The following is a 15,565-nucleotide window of genomic DNA, read 5'->3' on the forward strand; positions in this document are numbered from 1 at the left end:
AGGGCTTAATGTGTTGAATGTCAGGCCTGGTGAAAATCAAGAAAGAAAAACACAGAAAGAAACCAATATGTCCAACTTACCACTTAATGACACTTTCACATTCTTATTGTATAGGAGGCTGGACTATGTTAGTCCAGTGTTGCTCACCGACAGCCATTTCTAACCTGGCAAGATGTTACAGTCATATTCAGTCTGGCAATTACTGGTCACCTGACATGGTGACCAAAGAGCCACACCACTCCCCCAAGACTGATGTGAAGGTTGAAATATTGTAGCCTGGCCAGCAGTGTCTCTGGAGAACTCCACTTGGAGTGTCTCAAAGAAGCCTGACTGCACAGTACTGAGTGCTGGACATCCCCTGCTGCCCTTGCTGTGGGTCCTTCCTGACTTGAGAACCTCCCATTAGGGAAGCAGGGACAGCGCACACCCTCACACAACAAAAACTCTCGCAGCCCTCTCCAGGGAGTCTCCAACCAGTCCACGTTATGCACTACACATCGAGACTGACAAGTTAAATATCCATCCGCTTTCTTTATAGAGCAGTCGGTTCAGAATGAAAACTCTAGATGTTCCAAAAGCTTTATGCGCAGTTTCATCGGGGTAAGAGAGATGCAACGTCGGTTCTCTTGCGAAATGAGAATGTGACAGTTATGACGTGGATGCCCAGCTCACCAGACTGGAGAAGTGGGAACCACCGGTTTAAATATTGTAATATTGTAAATCCAGGCTCTTTGACCCTTGACCCCTGTACTTCAACCCTTCCTGAAAGGAGAACAGGTTGGGATTGGATCTCTGGTGGGGTGTTTCTTCATTACTTTTTTGTTATTTTAAACATATGGAACGCTGATAGATTTTATGTATAGATTTAAATTGACGATTGAAGATTAGTCCCACTAAACATTTTGTGAACTTCCATGAACCCCTTATTTAAGACACCAGATCTGAAATATATGTGTCACAGTATGACCATTCCAGTGTACATGAGCTGTTTCTAACATTATCAGGTAAGCCATTTTAGATTGCCTGGGAGGTTTCATATGTTTGTTTCTGTTAAGATTTCCCATTAAAAACCTAATGTGAACTTTCTGTTTTTGGAGCGGCCCCTTTAAGAGAATATTTCATAGGGTAAAAAATAAGGGGGGCGGTTGCGTCTTTCTCGTTAAACGTTACTTAATAGGTGTAAAGCAAGCAGCGTTTCTGTATTCCACTTCCTTTTTTATGTGAGGTTTATTGTTATCTGTCTATTTAAATGAGGGACGAACCCCATTTTCTTCAGGATACAAACACTTCTTTCTCCTTTGTCACCCTTTTAAAATAAGCCTACCCGTCCCTGAGCCACTTGGAGCGAACCAATCCATACTTCTTTAGAGGGCTTTCAGCGCAATTGTTTTCGCGGAAAGTATATCGTGTCAGATCTTAGACAAGGATAGACCGTGTTATTTAGAAAAAAATATTAATTATTACACTATTTAAATGCGGATCTATGTTTTGGGAAACGATCCTTGAGCAAGGGAGTTCTTGAATGACTCCCCTCCGGATTTATCGGAGTGAGCGATGCCCGGCGCGTGCACCGAATTTGAAAATGGTTTCTTATACGAGCTCTGGCCGTGGCTGCGGGGTGACGTCGCCCCCTGCTATTAAATATACCATCGTAGTGTCTCTTCTTCTCGTGTATCAGCTTGTCATTTGTATAGTTCAATAAAAAAAAATAATATTTGGTCAAATATTTTGTCTTGGAAGGGGAGGGAGAGGGAGGGAGGAGAGATTTGTTTTGGTTGGGTTGGGTGATGGAGGAAAAAGGGGGTGGGGAACCCTAATCTGCTCCCAGATGTTAAATTGTCCTGAAACGTTTCTCTCGTTTTGAGAGGTCACTCGTCAGAAACAATCCTTCCAAAACACTGGGGAGTGGTTTTTTTGTTTGTTTGCTTTTCCGTGTGTTTCAGAGCTACCGTCTCCTTCCCGTTAGGGTGAGCGGCGGCGGGCGGGCGGGCGCGCGCGCCGGGACCGGGAAGCTCCTCCGAAGCAGGTCCGCGAGCTCCTCTCGCTCACTCGCGCAGCTCGCTGGCACGGGAAGCAGCGCGAGAGCGAGCGCGAGCGCGGCGGTCTATAATGGCTGCCAGCAAAATCCACAGCGCGGGGGAGAAGGCAGCAAATGATCCCGTGAAAGAGAAAAACGTTTCGATCAGGTAACATCCTTTGGGGGGGGTTTATTTTTATTTGATCTGATGATTTGCCTTCCTCGTCGTGTGGCAGGTAGATGAAGACGTGCGGGTTATCCCCCACTGGTGTAAGAAAAGCTGTTGTCCAGGGACACGGGGGACAATAAGCAGTGGTTTCGGATCCATTAAGTGTTACACACAGTATTGTGTGCGAAAGAGCTGAGGGGAATTGTAGTAACCTTCGTATTTTTTCAACTTTCTAGATTAACGTAGTGTTCGCACGCAATCCAGGTCCTCGGTCTCCTTATTTGCGGTCTTTGTGAAGAGGGGCTCGCTTCAGTGTGAAGGAACATTGTTAGCAACACGCCTGTCGTCCCATTGTGTTTGTGTATTGCACTATAAAATATTCAGGAGCCACGTTTTGCTGCTCACGGATGGTGGCGGGCCTTATTTTGTCGTGCGGGCGAAACCTTGTTTTCTTTCTCGTTGGATCCCAAATGCGCCGGCATCGCCTGGTGTTGTTGTGTCCATGTTCTGAACAGGGGTGCTAGGAGCAGGACTTGCACGGCTCACAACCACGCTCACGTCCCTGGCTCTGCTCAGGGTGATCGTGCGGCATGCTCTATTCTAGCCTGTGGTTTTAGTTGACAGTCTTGCCACCTGCGCGGCTGAGCCCGATCTGGTTCTGGTTCGGGGTGCACACACCGCAGGCGGGAGCTGCAGTCCACTTCGTGGGCTTACAATTCACTCTTCTGTTAATGAGCGGTCCATTACCGACAATACGACTGAGCTGGGTTTAATTTCAGAAACCTGACGTGATGGCTTATGCCTAGCTTACACACTAATATGACAGGGGCCATTGAGGTCGAACATGAGCTGAAGACAGTCTAGCCTCGCCGTGTAGGATACCCTTACCACTGTTCACGAGTAAAGACATTGTGCAGTCCAGTGTCCAGTCGGTGTTTTAGACGGGTAGCCCCAATGATAGGTAAACAGTGACAACAGTAACTTCACCACGTTGCACTCGAGTTTTCTAGAGTTTGGTGCCTAAAAAGGACGTTGAGGCGCGAAACAAAACCGCAGTAACGAGAGTTTCCAGTATTGACGTTTGTCACAAGCGGTGTGTTTTGAAATACGAGACGTCCCAGTGCATTACCACACGGTTGTGCTTCGTAGCTTTATTAGGAGCGGGATCTTCCCGGAACACTCCTGTGTGCGGTACAGAAAGTGAAAGCACTGGCTCGCCCTTTGCAAACTGGACCTAGTTGAATAGAAAACAATAGAAGGGTTGCTTTCTGACGTTTGAAAGGAAATCGCAGAGTGTTTGCGAATGGCTGCTTTCCCTTGCATTTTTCAGTCGTGTTTTAAAAATTAAGTGCAGGGCACTGAGCTACTCCGTTTCAAAATCGAGCAAGGGCAGAAGCTGCATGCTCTTTAAGAGACGTTTACAACATCTTTGTGAAGGTTTTAAAGCTTTTAGAATAGTTTCCCCCTTTTAAAACAAAGCACGAGAGAAACCTGGACACAAGTCAGCATGTTAGTGTAGGATGGTGATAATGCTCAGCCTTTGGATAGGAGTATTACAGAAAATACCGTTAGTTCAGATTGTGAGTTGTTTTGTCTATATATATATACCTCAGATGCTAAAAGAATTGCATTTTTTAACAGCATTACTGTTGGTTGACTAAATTCATGGGATTAGTCTTTATTCTCACTTGCCACTGAGAGCAGCCTTTGGTTCTATACAAGGTCCCATTTATTTATCTCGAGGCCCAGAACGTTACAGCTGAGACAGGAAGAGACCGAATTGCATGCCAAGAGAGACTGCTCTGCTCAAGTTGCAATCAAGGAAGTAGAGGCTGTGTACATGTGGTTATTTTGTACATCAGGTGCTTTTTGCAACATCACAGCCTGTGGACTGAAATGACAGTCCAGAATGTATCCACGTGCAAAGGTGAAAGCAAATTGTAGAGCTCTGTGTCAGACATAGGTTGAGAAAAGGAATTAACAATCAATAGCATTTTCTCTTAAATCTAATTTTACCATGGTATGAGACAAGCTGTTATAACGTACAAAGCTGGCTTAATTTTTTATTGTTATCCTGTACTAAGTAGCACTATGGGCCTAATATTAATATAATGAGATATGTTTTTCAGCACACTTTTAACAAGAATTGCTGTTAAATATTTTTTCTGGTTGCTTAAGATGAGGAAAAGGATTCTGATTTCACAGTAGGATACACCACAATAATGCTTTTGCATTAATTCTTATATCTGAGCAGTTTTCTGCAAACTGTGTTGTAACGTGGAACTGTCAGACTCTACAACAGAAGCAAAATAGTGGAGGGGAAAATACTGCAAAAATTTGATTAACCCAAGTGAACCCAAGAATAAACCCAAATTATATATTAAAAGGTTTAGTGGTTTAGGGAGTTAAAAGGTGTATTTGGGATGATACCGTAGTTTAAAATATTATTGCTGAAATCATCAAACTTGTTTTATGTACATTCAAATATTTAATGAATTCTCTGCTGCCCCTTTCATACTGCCAACTATGAAAGTACTGTCGATTTGGGAGAGCACTCTCCAGCTCTCTGTCTGCTTTGTTTCAGCGAGTGGGTGGCGAGAGAATGGTGAGCAGCCAGCCCAAGTATGAGCTCATCCAGGAGGTGGGGCGTGGCAGCTATGGTGTGGTGTACGAGGCACTGGTGAGGAAGACCGGAGCTCGTGTGGCCGTCAAGAAGATCCGGTGCCACGCTCCTGAAAACGTGGAGCTGGCCTTGCGGGAGTTCTGGGCTCTGAGCAGCATCCAGAGCCAGCATCCCAACGTCATCCACCTGGAAGAGTGCATCCTGCAGCGAGACAGCCTGGTGCAGAGGATGACGCATGGCTCCAGCTCCTCGCTCTACCTGCAGGTATGCGGCTGTTGGTTTTGTTGAAGATCGCCAGTTTCGTTATTGTCTCACGTTTGCCGGCCCCAGTTTAGTTTAAGCCTGACTGTGTTTCCGCATGGGTGCCGTGGCACTGAAAACAGAATCATGCTTCCCCCACTGGGATGTGGGTGTGTGGAGTTTGTTGGAGACACCTGTGGGTTGCTGTATGACACCCACTGCTGCAATTTCCTGGGTTTATTCGGGGTCATGTCCTGCAAACATGCAAGGTTGCCGTTAACCTTGCATACAGCAAATGTGAAGATGTGACTCTTGATTTTTCCAGTGTAATTGTTGGAGAATACTGATATTTAATATTAATTGACTATTAAGAGATTTCCTGATCACCAAATCATTGAGGACCATAAGCACTGCAATAATTTATTGTTTATATATATATATTATTTAGATAAATTATTTATTTGATTTAATACAGGTATCTATTTAATAGGCAGGTTTTAGAATCTCACTGAAAGTGTTTTTTTCTTCTCCCTGGATGATGGTGTCAACTAAGCCAATTTTAATGATTTTATAAATTTTACCTTACCTTTCAATAGTATTAAATATTATTTATTAAATATATAAGTTGTATATAATCTGAGTCTTTTAATTAAGGGACATGTTTAATTGTATTAACATTTTACTGTGGAATTTCTTTACAGTATGGGTGTTTTTTTTCCTGAGAATTTTGTGACCTGGACTATTTTTTTGTGTAGCACCTATACTGTACATGGTAAATTGCAGGTCGGAGCTTGTAGGTACTCACAAGCTACCGGATGTTTCTAAGTCAGCAGTTAGGATGCATCTCATTCTTAGCTCTGTCCTTGTTCTTTAGTTTTGTCTGCACTTCATTGATAGAGCACATTCCTCTCCAGTCCAGTGTTCACATGATCGGTGCTAACCACAACATTTACAGAGGAATAGTAGCAGATTTTGGAAAGGGTTTTATTTTTTCATTTTTTTCTTGCATTCAAAAGGTCTCTTTCTCCTTGGGCTATTATGTGACGGGTGTTAGTCTGTGTGTCTCTTTGTGCTTTGGCTGGTCACCACTGTGCCCTTAATGTGGAGAAAGGTTGGGCACACTTGTAGGTCCAGCTGTTGGGTCAGGGCTAAATGCGAGTCAGGTGGTGCCCTTTCAGGAGTTACTGCAACGTCCTCCTGTTTAAACTGTTTTATCCTGTGCATGTAGCGTCTCCGAAGTAATAAATACATTGACATCTCGGTGAGAGTGCCTTTTAATTCTTGATTATGAAATCACAGCAGTGCATGAAAGCATTTTAAATAGCTTGTTAGTCACTTCAGTGCTTTGCCATGGCAGGAATTTTGGCAGCCATCCCAGGTTTCTTGCAGAAATGTTTCTGTTGGTGTTTTATGTAACTGCCTCAATTGTTTTCTAATGCAGACAATGCATTTCATTTTGTTATAGGCTTTTCTGTATAAAATGGATGATTTCCCCTCTTTTATCAATCCAAAATATTGAAATCTGCGTGTCCTTCATGTGACCTTTTTCTCTACAAATTGCATAGAATCTACTGTATTTAGCACTTGTAAGAAATAGAAAGCGTTATTTGCACTTCATCCTTTTTTGTGTGAAAGTTGCACAGCGCACTTTCATTTTTTCTGGAGGACTGTCATTGCTTTTTTAGCACAATGACCATGTTTTGTTCTGAGGCTGAGATTCCTTGCTGATATCAATCTCTGCAATCCTACTATAGCACTGCAAGCTATCACCTGCAATAAAATGAAATTCTTATATCTGTACAGGTAGTGTTGACAAATAACATCACTTTTTTATTTTCAAGCTGGTGGAAACATCATTGAAAGGAGAGATTGCCTTTGATCCACGTAGCGCCTACTACCTGTGGTTTGTCATGGACTTCTGCGACGGGGGAGACATGAACGCCTACCTGCTTTCACGGAAGCCCAGCCGTAAGACCAACACCAGCTTCATGCTCCAGCTGGGCAGTGCCCTGGCCTTTCTGCACAAGAACCAGATCATCCACAGGGACCTCAAGCCAGACAACATCCTTATCTCGCAGAGCAGGACTCCCACAGGCGTGCCTGAGCCTACGCTCAAAGTGGCAGACTTTGGCTTGAGCAAGGTGTGCTCATCTTCTGGGCTTAACCCCGAAGAGCCCGCTAATGTCAACAAGTGTTTCCTGTCTACAGCGTGTGGAACGGACTTTTATATGGCCCCGGAGGTGTGGGAGGGTCACTACACAGCCAAAGCAGACATCTTTGCTCTGGGTATCATCATCTGGGCCATGCTGGAGCGCATCACCTTCATTGATACGGAGACCAAGAAAGAACTGTTGGGGAGCTATGTCAAGCAGGGCTCAGAGATTGTGCCTGTTGGGGAAGCTCTCTTAGAAAACCCCAAAATGGAACTCCACATCCCCGTCAAGAAGAAAAGCATGAATGCCAGCATGAAACAACTCATTAAGGAGATGCTGGCCGCCAATCCACAGGAGCGGCCTGACGCCTTTGAGCTGGAGTTGAGATTAGTAAAAATCGCCTGCAAAGAATGTAACTGGGATACGTGATATTAAAGGAAACTTCAAGACGCACACTAAATAACTTTTCTGTGACTCCTGAACGACTTGTAGACAATGGAGCATCAGACCTTTTCAAGAGAACAACACTATTCTAGGGTTGCCGTCTGAAACCAGGGATTCAATTTAATGAAAACGAAGTTAACAAAACTGTAGAAATAACTGCAGTGGTGGTCCATAAAAAATTGAATTTTCAAGGTTAAGTTCATGGTGGTTATTTGAATTTGCTTGGTGCATGTCTTACTAAGAGCCACAAAGAACTTTGCTGCTGCCCTGCCTCTGAGGGCTTTCCCAACAGTGCTTGCTAAGGGTATAGTTTTTAAATGCTGCTAGTTCAAAGGAAAAACCACAGGGAACAAGATTCATTTGGATATTTTGAAATGCTGTTTGGACATTCAACTAGCTTCAGAAGGTTGCATATTGTTGCCTACACAGATGTGAACAGTGTTAAATTATTTTCTTCCTGCCAGACACAGCAGGCAAGCCAATCATTCTTACCAATAGCAACATATACCACAACTGCTAGTTGGCAATTAGAAAATCCTTTTCATAGTTTAAAAGATAATCTAGCAAGTTCCTATAATACACAGTAAATTATATACATGGTCAGGTTTTACAGATTAGAACATCTTAGTATTTGTGTGAAAATGCTATCTACAATTGAGAAATTAAGAGATTGTGATGCAATCAACATTTTCTGCCCAGGAATGCCCTTTCTGTGGGGAAAATTAATTCATTCCATATTTGTGCGCAAAGGGTTGCAAAATGTTGTCCATTGCATAAATATAAGAAGATGATATTCAGGCTGACGTTATTTGAAATAGTTTTTAATAAGGCTCAATGAATACGTGTTGAACAAATTAAAAAATATATACACAAATTGGATTCTCTATTGGGATTTTAAAGATCAGTATGATGCTTTTTTTAGCTCTGTTTTTGCTGAGCTGCTGATCTTGGCTAGGAGCCCTCAGGGAGTGCTGCCCTGGCTGTTGTACTGCCACAGGCTTTGCAGGATGAGTAGTAAGTAGTTAGTGAGTGAGCAGGTGGGCACAATCTGTGGCCTTTCTCCTGGCATCTTAGTAACATCAAGGACAGGTTTCTCACACAGCAGAGGAGAAAATAAATGACCTCCTTATTTAATTCTCGGTTACTCTTTATCTATTCTCTTAACATTCAATGCCCAATCCCATTTTTAAATCCTGATTTCAGTCCCTGCAAATCTATTGCCAGAAATGTGGGATTAGCATGCTGGCCTAAATATTGTACATCTTTCCTTCAGTCTTAATTTTTGTCTGCTCTAGTGCTGGTTCTGTACATGGGTCAGGTATGTGTAGGGTCAGAACAGGTTAATCAACATAATATGCTCATATTAAATGGGGAAAAAAATTGTTGGCCTCTGATAATTATAAAGTATGACAGACTCTAAATGTAGATCAGTCTTCATTCAGAATGGCTAGTGAGTCTGTATGTCTTGGAGTTTTCAAAATGCCTGCAGACATTCTTGTCATTTTGAAGTTATAGTAAACTTAAACATGCTGATGGTCAGCCAGGGAAGTGCCAATAAGGGCTAATACAGGGCAGGATCTGACATGAGGTTACACCAGTTCTTGTCCATTGTGGCTCTTTGCAAATCATCTGAGTCTTCTCAGAACCACTGTGGTGTATATTACACTTAGACATCTGTTTTATCTGCAATAGAAGGTTTTGATGCTATCTGCATATCATTTCTGCAGACTAGTCTGCTGGTTTTGAGCTTGCTAAAAGAAGAAAATAAGGTTTAACTTGGATATTCTTGACTTGTGTACCATTTCTGTTGATTCCATCGCAGTGCCCTTTACTGGTCAAAACTTAAGGTTACATTTTCAACATTGTAAATTTTACAAATTTACTTTTCTGCATCCTTTTGAAGGATAATTAATGTTTTGCAGATATGAGCCAAGGTATTTGCTTCCCAATGTTGATTTTTGAAGGAAAAATAAATACTTCAAATAGTTTGATCAGTTTGGCAGTCTGTTTTCCCCTGCTACGTGACGACACTTATTACCTATTTGCTCATCCCTCAGTAGTGCTAGAACTTTGGTTTTTTGGGTCCATGATGCAAAGAATACTCTCTTGGTACCAAACCATTGCTGCTTAAAATCATCACTCTGTTCTTGCCTTTGCTCAGTTTGAAGCCAGTGGAAAAGCCATTTCCGACTTAATGAATTTTGCCTTCCCTCAGTGTCACAGCACTTTACCCTGCTTCTGCAGTAGTCTCTCCACTCTCACAGGAACCTTCCACCTCATTGGCTGATTTTTTACATTACTTAGAGAAGCTGTAAATAGTCATTTGTTGTTCTGACATTAAAATGTTTGTAGTGTTTAAGAACTTCTTAATAACATAGATGCATGGATGTAATGCTATGCATAATATATTGCATTTCTCATACAGTGCATATGTATGCATAGGAAGGAGAATGTTGTCAATCCAGGTTTACTGGATACTGCTGAAACATTTAACTTGCATCTGCATGGTTCTGCAGAAGGCAGCTGACATTTATCAAACTCGGCGTAGTGCTTGGCTTTGTTCAGTGTTGGGAGCCTTACAGAAATACTGCTTGGCTCCATTTAAAAAATCCATTACAGAGATGATCTGAAATAACTGGGGAAACCAGTTAAGTCCCTGGGGATTTTTGTTCCATACCATGCAATATGTTTTTATTACAGAGGAGAGTAAGCTATAAGTAGTATTCAGTCATTTGCAAATATTTTGCAAGCACCTGGCTTTCACCTTTTTTCATAAAATATAATCTGTTATATTGTGGAATTTGCAGTCCTTCCCAGCTGTGTATGTGCTGTTACCCGATTTAATTTGTATTCAAGAACTAAATATTTAAGCTACTTTTACGTTCATGGGCAATAATTTAAATCGGATCATCACTTTTGTCAACTTTCAAAATGCCTCTGATGGAAAGAAATGGTCTGTACTGCAGAGTTCACCTTGATTGTCACATTACCTTCAAAGACGTTACGATATTACCCGAGTTACGAGCAAGTACCTTGCACAACGCATCTAAATTAAAGTAGGCAATGGGCAGTATGCACAGATTTTAACAGTGATTTAAGTGGTTTGATGTCCTTCAGCTTTAATGTTCAAATGTTTTTTTTTTCCTCTTATGCGAATCCACTTAATTGTGTAATGGCCAGTACAAAGATTTAAAAAAAATACACCTGTCTAAAAAAATGCAGCACTAGAGCAAATTCCCCTATGCCCTCTAATTCTTTGCTAGAGTTTGATCAAACACAACTCAGTAGAGCGTTTTAGAACTTCCCTGGTCTTTTCTTCACAATCTACAAGGGTCTTTACAGTGATGGTGTACTTTGTGTTGCTCAGATTCTGTGTTTGAACGGTGCTCCTTTGGAAAATAGGTGTTGTTTTTTTTAATACGGCTGTGGTGAGATGTAAGATAATTTCCATTCCCCCCCCGAACAGTCGTCGGCCCTTGAAAAACGAAGTGTGATAAGTTTATTTGAAGTGAAATTTGTGATGGTGAGAAAAACAACCTTTTTCCAGAAGTCCCGGGGATTTGACTAGGGCTGAAGAGATTCGGTTTTTACAGGATGTTGCTGTATGTGCTTTGATCCCGACAGACGTGGCCCCCGTATTGTTTATAGATCGCGGCTGTGGAACAAGTCGTCTTCCCCGGCCACCCTTCGTGGGACACAGGGACGACCGTCGTCTTAAGAGGTTGTAACACAGGATTGCAGGGCTCCCGTAGGGAGCTGTCCTGTCCAAGTGAGAGGGAGCTGCCTGTAGTACTCTGAGCCCCAGGAGCAGCAGTGTAAACTGTGTTGCAGGGCAGAACAGCCACATCTCCCACAGTTTAACTCGACACCCGGTTTATTTTTTTTATTTCAAGGTCATTGTAAAATATATTTTACAGAAAAGAATTTATAAAAAAAAGATGTAAATGATTGTGTAATTTATTGTTAAATTTATGACTTTATTAATAAAAGGAGAAAATCGTATTGTGTTTCTGTCTGTTGTCAACTTGAAGTGGAGATGGTGGAGGGGGGCATGAGGGGCTTATAAACGGGATGCAGAAAGAATATGTTTTAAAATTGGCACTTGACCTGCTGTGCCTTACTTTGGAAATGCTTTAAAACCGATATATACCACTGGAGTTCTTTTGTGTTCTGACATTTAAGATATTAAGACGGGTGGTAATAAAGGGTAACATTCAACCGAATACAGAAGTAAATTGTCCCCATAAAAAAAAGTTTAAACGTTTGTCACAAGAGAACACTAGAATCGGAAGAACTCAACAGTCTTGATGGTTATTTTAAACAGAATTCTACCACTTCATAGACAATAAAAACATATAAATTTATTCTTAGTTCCTCTTTACAGACAGCTGGTTACTTTTAGCTCCCTTAAGGCTGTTTATTAGCAATTCTCACAAATATCAATGTCCTTGGGAGCTTGAGTGCTTTTTTTACCTTCTTAAAATTTGCAGACACTTGGGAACCTGCTTCTTTATTTATTTATTCCTCTGAGATGTCTTTGCACTGCAAAACTGAAATGTTTTGTTTGTCCAATAATGTACCATTAACCTCACTTCAAAGAGCAGCTGTTAAGAAATGTACCTCTTGCAGCCAGAGATAAGCTGCAGAATCGTTACTGAAACGGAGCACTTCCTTTTTCAATAAGAAGTATGGCTTGCAATGTTGATCTGCTGCCACCTGAATGTATGCAGGATAGTACTGGTATTGCTCATATCAGTAAAGAAAATTAAACAGGAAGCCTTAAGGCCTTGACAAAACATAAATTATGCAAATCATGTACATAATGTAAAACTGTAAAAAGTCTTGAGTCTCTGTAAATGAACAAAATGTTAATTGTGGGAGCTGTAACTCTTAATATAGTCTTTCCCACCTTCGTACATTCTCATTGCTCAACTAATAAGCTGTTTTGTCAGAAATTAATGACATGCAAGCTGTGGACGTGTGTGTGCCTTTGAAGAAATAAGTTAAATGTCTAAATAAGCACCAGATCATATCACCACTGGAGATCTAAAGCTCAGCTGGAATGAAAACCAGCAGAGCCTGAGTAGGCAACCACTGTCCCGAACAGAACACATGATGACACAAGCCAATGCAACATTTGTTCTTGTTTTAGGAAAAAAAAACACGTTAAAAATAGTTCAGTGACACATGTGTTAATGCGAACTGGACTTTCTGAGAAATATTATCATAGATCCAGCTTTATTTCCACCCTGTTTGCTAGGGGGGGGTCAGACAGTCACTGTACCAGCTGTGAGTGCCCTATTACAGAAGGTCAGGTAGACGGATGACCCAGTTTAAGCTCTGACTGCGTCACTGGAAAGCAGCCAGGGGGAAAAACGTGTGAAGATCAAAGCAGGACTGTAGTTCTCAACGTGATGGATTTACAGAAAGTTGTTATCCCTGAGCAGCAAGCAAATACAATGTGATGATGAAAAAGAATGTTTGTGGAAAGAAACCCTGGTAAACCAAGTAATCTGTGGTTATCCTGAACAAATCCTCTCCCATAGTAAATCAAACCAGACAATACTACTTGCCATTCATGCAAGACACAAGACCATCATACTCTGCTCTGTACAGTTTCCTTTTGGATTCCTTCCTTCCAGTGTAGCCGCTATAAGGGGCAACACAAGCTGCAGTTGCATGCATATATGAATCAACTGTTGGCTAAAAATTGTGTTGCTCACATCTGAGAAGCTCTACATCCCCCGAGCACTGCAGGCAGATGCTGCCCATTAACTGTGCCTGGAATGATGTTGCTCAGCGTGGGAGACCTCTGCCTGACCTGTTCGGCAGGCAGCGGCTGTGCCAGCTACAAGGTGAATCAATTCAAGCTGATTCTCACCACAGGAGAACAGCACAATGTGGAACAACCTGGGGAGATTTAATCACAAGAGCGCCGAACTGAACACCCGGCTCACCCCAAATATCACAAGCGGTGTTCAAATGAAACACTTGATTTCCTCTTCTTTAAAGGGTGAAACAGTCCCTCCACATATCTAGATTGAAACAAGTGGAAGTATACAGCACTTATAGCCCTGGTTGACACCATGCTCTTTACCCCCATTACACTTGAGGCAGGTGAAATGATGGTTGATGGAGACACTAGAGATTCCCTTGTATATTCCCAGAATATATGTCCACCTTTGTATTAAAACTATGAAAACATCCCACTTCAGACGTGTCCGGTTATAACCACACTGTTTTCAAAGGGGCCTTTTGGACATGCATCCCATGAGTAAGACAGATGGGGTTTTTTCCACACCAATAATACCAAATGTTCACCTGATTGAAAAATAAGAAATAGATGAGAATCTGGATAATGACAATTGTAATACAAATGTTAAAAAAACGGTATTACTCCTACAGGTATCCTGTTCACTTTTTTATAATGAACTACTATTCTGACCACACCACAGCCACTTAAGAAATATATATGTATGCCTTTGAGAAACAGCTGTGACATTTTGTTTGAAAACGTTTGCTCAGACTTCCTGTTGGTGTTACTGTGGTAGAAACTTTACTATCTCTGTAGATCTGGGATCTCCATCCCAGGTCCTGGAAAACTCCAGTCCAGTGGGATGTTGTAGGTCACTTCAATGACAGTTTCTTAAGGAACAGTTCTTTTGATCGATTAAACAGGTGATTTAACAGATCATTAAGAACTAACATCTAAGCACTCTTCAGTCTTCAAGGGCCACACTGCTCTTAATTGAACACATTCACTTGCTTGATTCATCGATAGTTTACAGGTGTTGCCAGTCTTTAAATACAGATCACTTATAAGATTAAGTGAATCGGGACTCTTGAAGGCAGGGATACATTTATTTCATAAAATAAATCCCCTTAATTAACGTGGTATTTGAAACCACTTGGTACATTGTTATTAACCAGGAACTTTTCGCTCTACACAAATATTATCAGCGGTATACAAACTGTTCAATGAAAAAAATCAGAAAAGCAAAACAAAACGTGTTTAATGTTTAGACAAGAAATGCCAGCTATATCACTCTCCCACTCACCACCACCAGCCCAGTCTGTCCAGTACCTGGATGGGAGACCTCCGGGGAAAGCAAAGTTTGCTGTTGGAAGTGGTGTTAGCGGGACCTGTAGGGGGCGCTCACCCTGCGGTCTGTGTGGGTCCTAGTGCCTGAGTATAGCAGTGGAGACGCTATACTGTAAAAAGGCACCGTCCTTTGGATGACACATGAAACTGAGGTTCTGACTCTCTGTGGTCATTAAAAATCCCATTGCGTTTCTCCAGAATGAGTAGGGGTTGTAATGGGTGTGGCCAAATTTCCCATGGGACCTTACCAATCATGGCCTCCTAATAATCCCCATCTCTGAACTGGCTCCATCACTCTGTTCTCCTCCCCACTGAGAGCTGGTGTGTGGGGAGCGTTCTGGCGCACTATGGCTGTCGTCGCATCATCCAGGTGGGGGTTAAATTGGTGGTGGTGGAGGGGAGTCCCCATTATCTGTAAAAGCACTCTGGGTAGAGTGTCCAGAAAAGCGCTATTTAAGTGTCAAGATATTATAATAAATACAAGAGTACCGTATTGAATGTTTCTTGGTCTTTAGTGTGATAATATCGCCGCCCAGCGGACGTTTGACATAGCATGTACTTGCCACATTTTTCAATGTTATGCAAGTGTCGGTTGCTGTTACATCCCAAAAATTGAGGTAGAGGTTATACTCATTATCTCATCTCCTTGCAATTAGCGCGATTAAGTTGCAAAAAATGCAGTTTTTGTCAAAAAGAGTCACCTACATGTTCACCATAATCTTTCAGAAACAGCAATAAAGACTTTGTTTTATTTTTAATGCGCCCATTGCTTGGGTTACAAGTGCAAAAAATCAACCAGGTGCTTTCTGTAGCTGAA

General features: G+C 41.9%; 1 protein-coding gene across 1 annotated transcript; it reads left to right on the forward strand.

Annotated features, from left to right (window-relative positions):
• The first annotated feature begins 1,769 nt into the window (after positions 1-1,769).
• On the forward strand, positions 1,770-11,648 carry pdik1l (PDLIM1 interacting kinase 1 like). Its single transcript, XM_006631258.3, has 3 exons — positions 1,770-2,186; positions 4,771-5,073; positions 6,891-11,648. The coding sequence occupies exons 2-3, from the start codon at positions 4,789-4,791 to the stop codon at positions 7,629-7,631; spliced, it is 1,026 nt and encodes a 341-aa protein (XP_006631321.1). The 5' UTR covers positions 1,770-2,186; positions 4,771-4,788; the 3' UTR covers positions 7,632-11,648.
• The last annotated feature ends 3,917 nt before the right edge of the window (positions 11,649-15,565 follow it).

Source organism: Lepisosteus oculatus, chromosome 11 (assembly GCF_040954835.1).
Source record: "Lepisosteus oculatus isolate fLepOcu1 chromosome 11, fLepOcu1.hap2, whole genome shotgun sequence".
Classification (NCBI taxonomy): domain Eukaryota; kingdom Metazoa; phylum Chordata; class Actinopteri; order Semionotiformes; family Lepisosteidae; genus Lepisosteus; species Lepisosteus oculatus.

Coding starts and splice junctions, on each gene's coding strand:
- pdik1l (XM_006631258.3), top strand. CDS start 4,789: ATGGTGAGCAGCCAGCCCAAGTATGAGCTCATCCAGGAGGTGGGGCGT. Junction 5,074..6,890: donor GCTCCTCGCTCTACCTGCAG/GTATGCGGCTGT, acceptor TTTATTTTCAAG/CTGGTGGAAACATCATTGAA.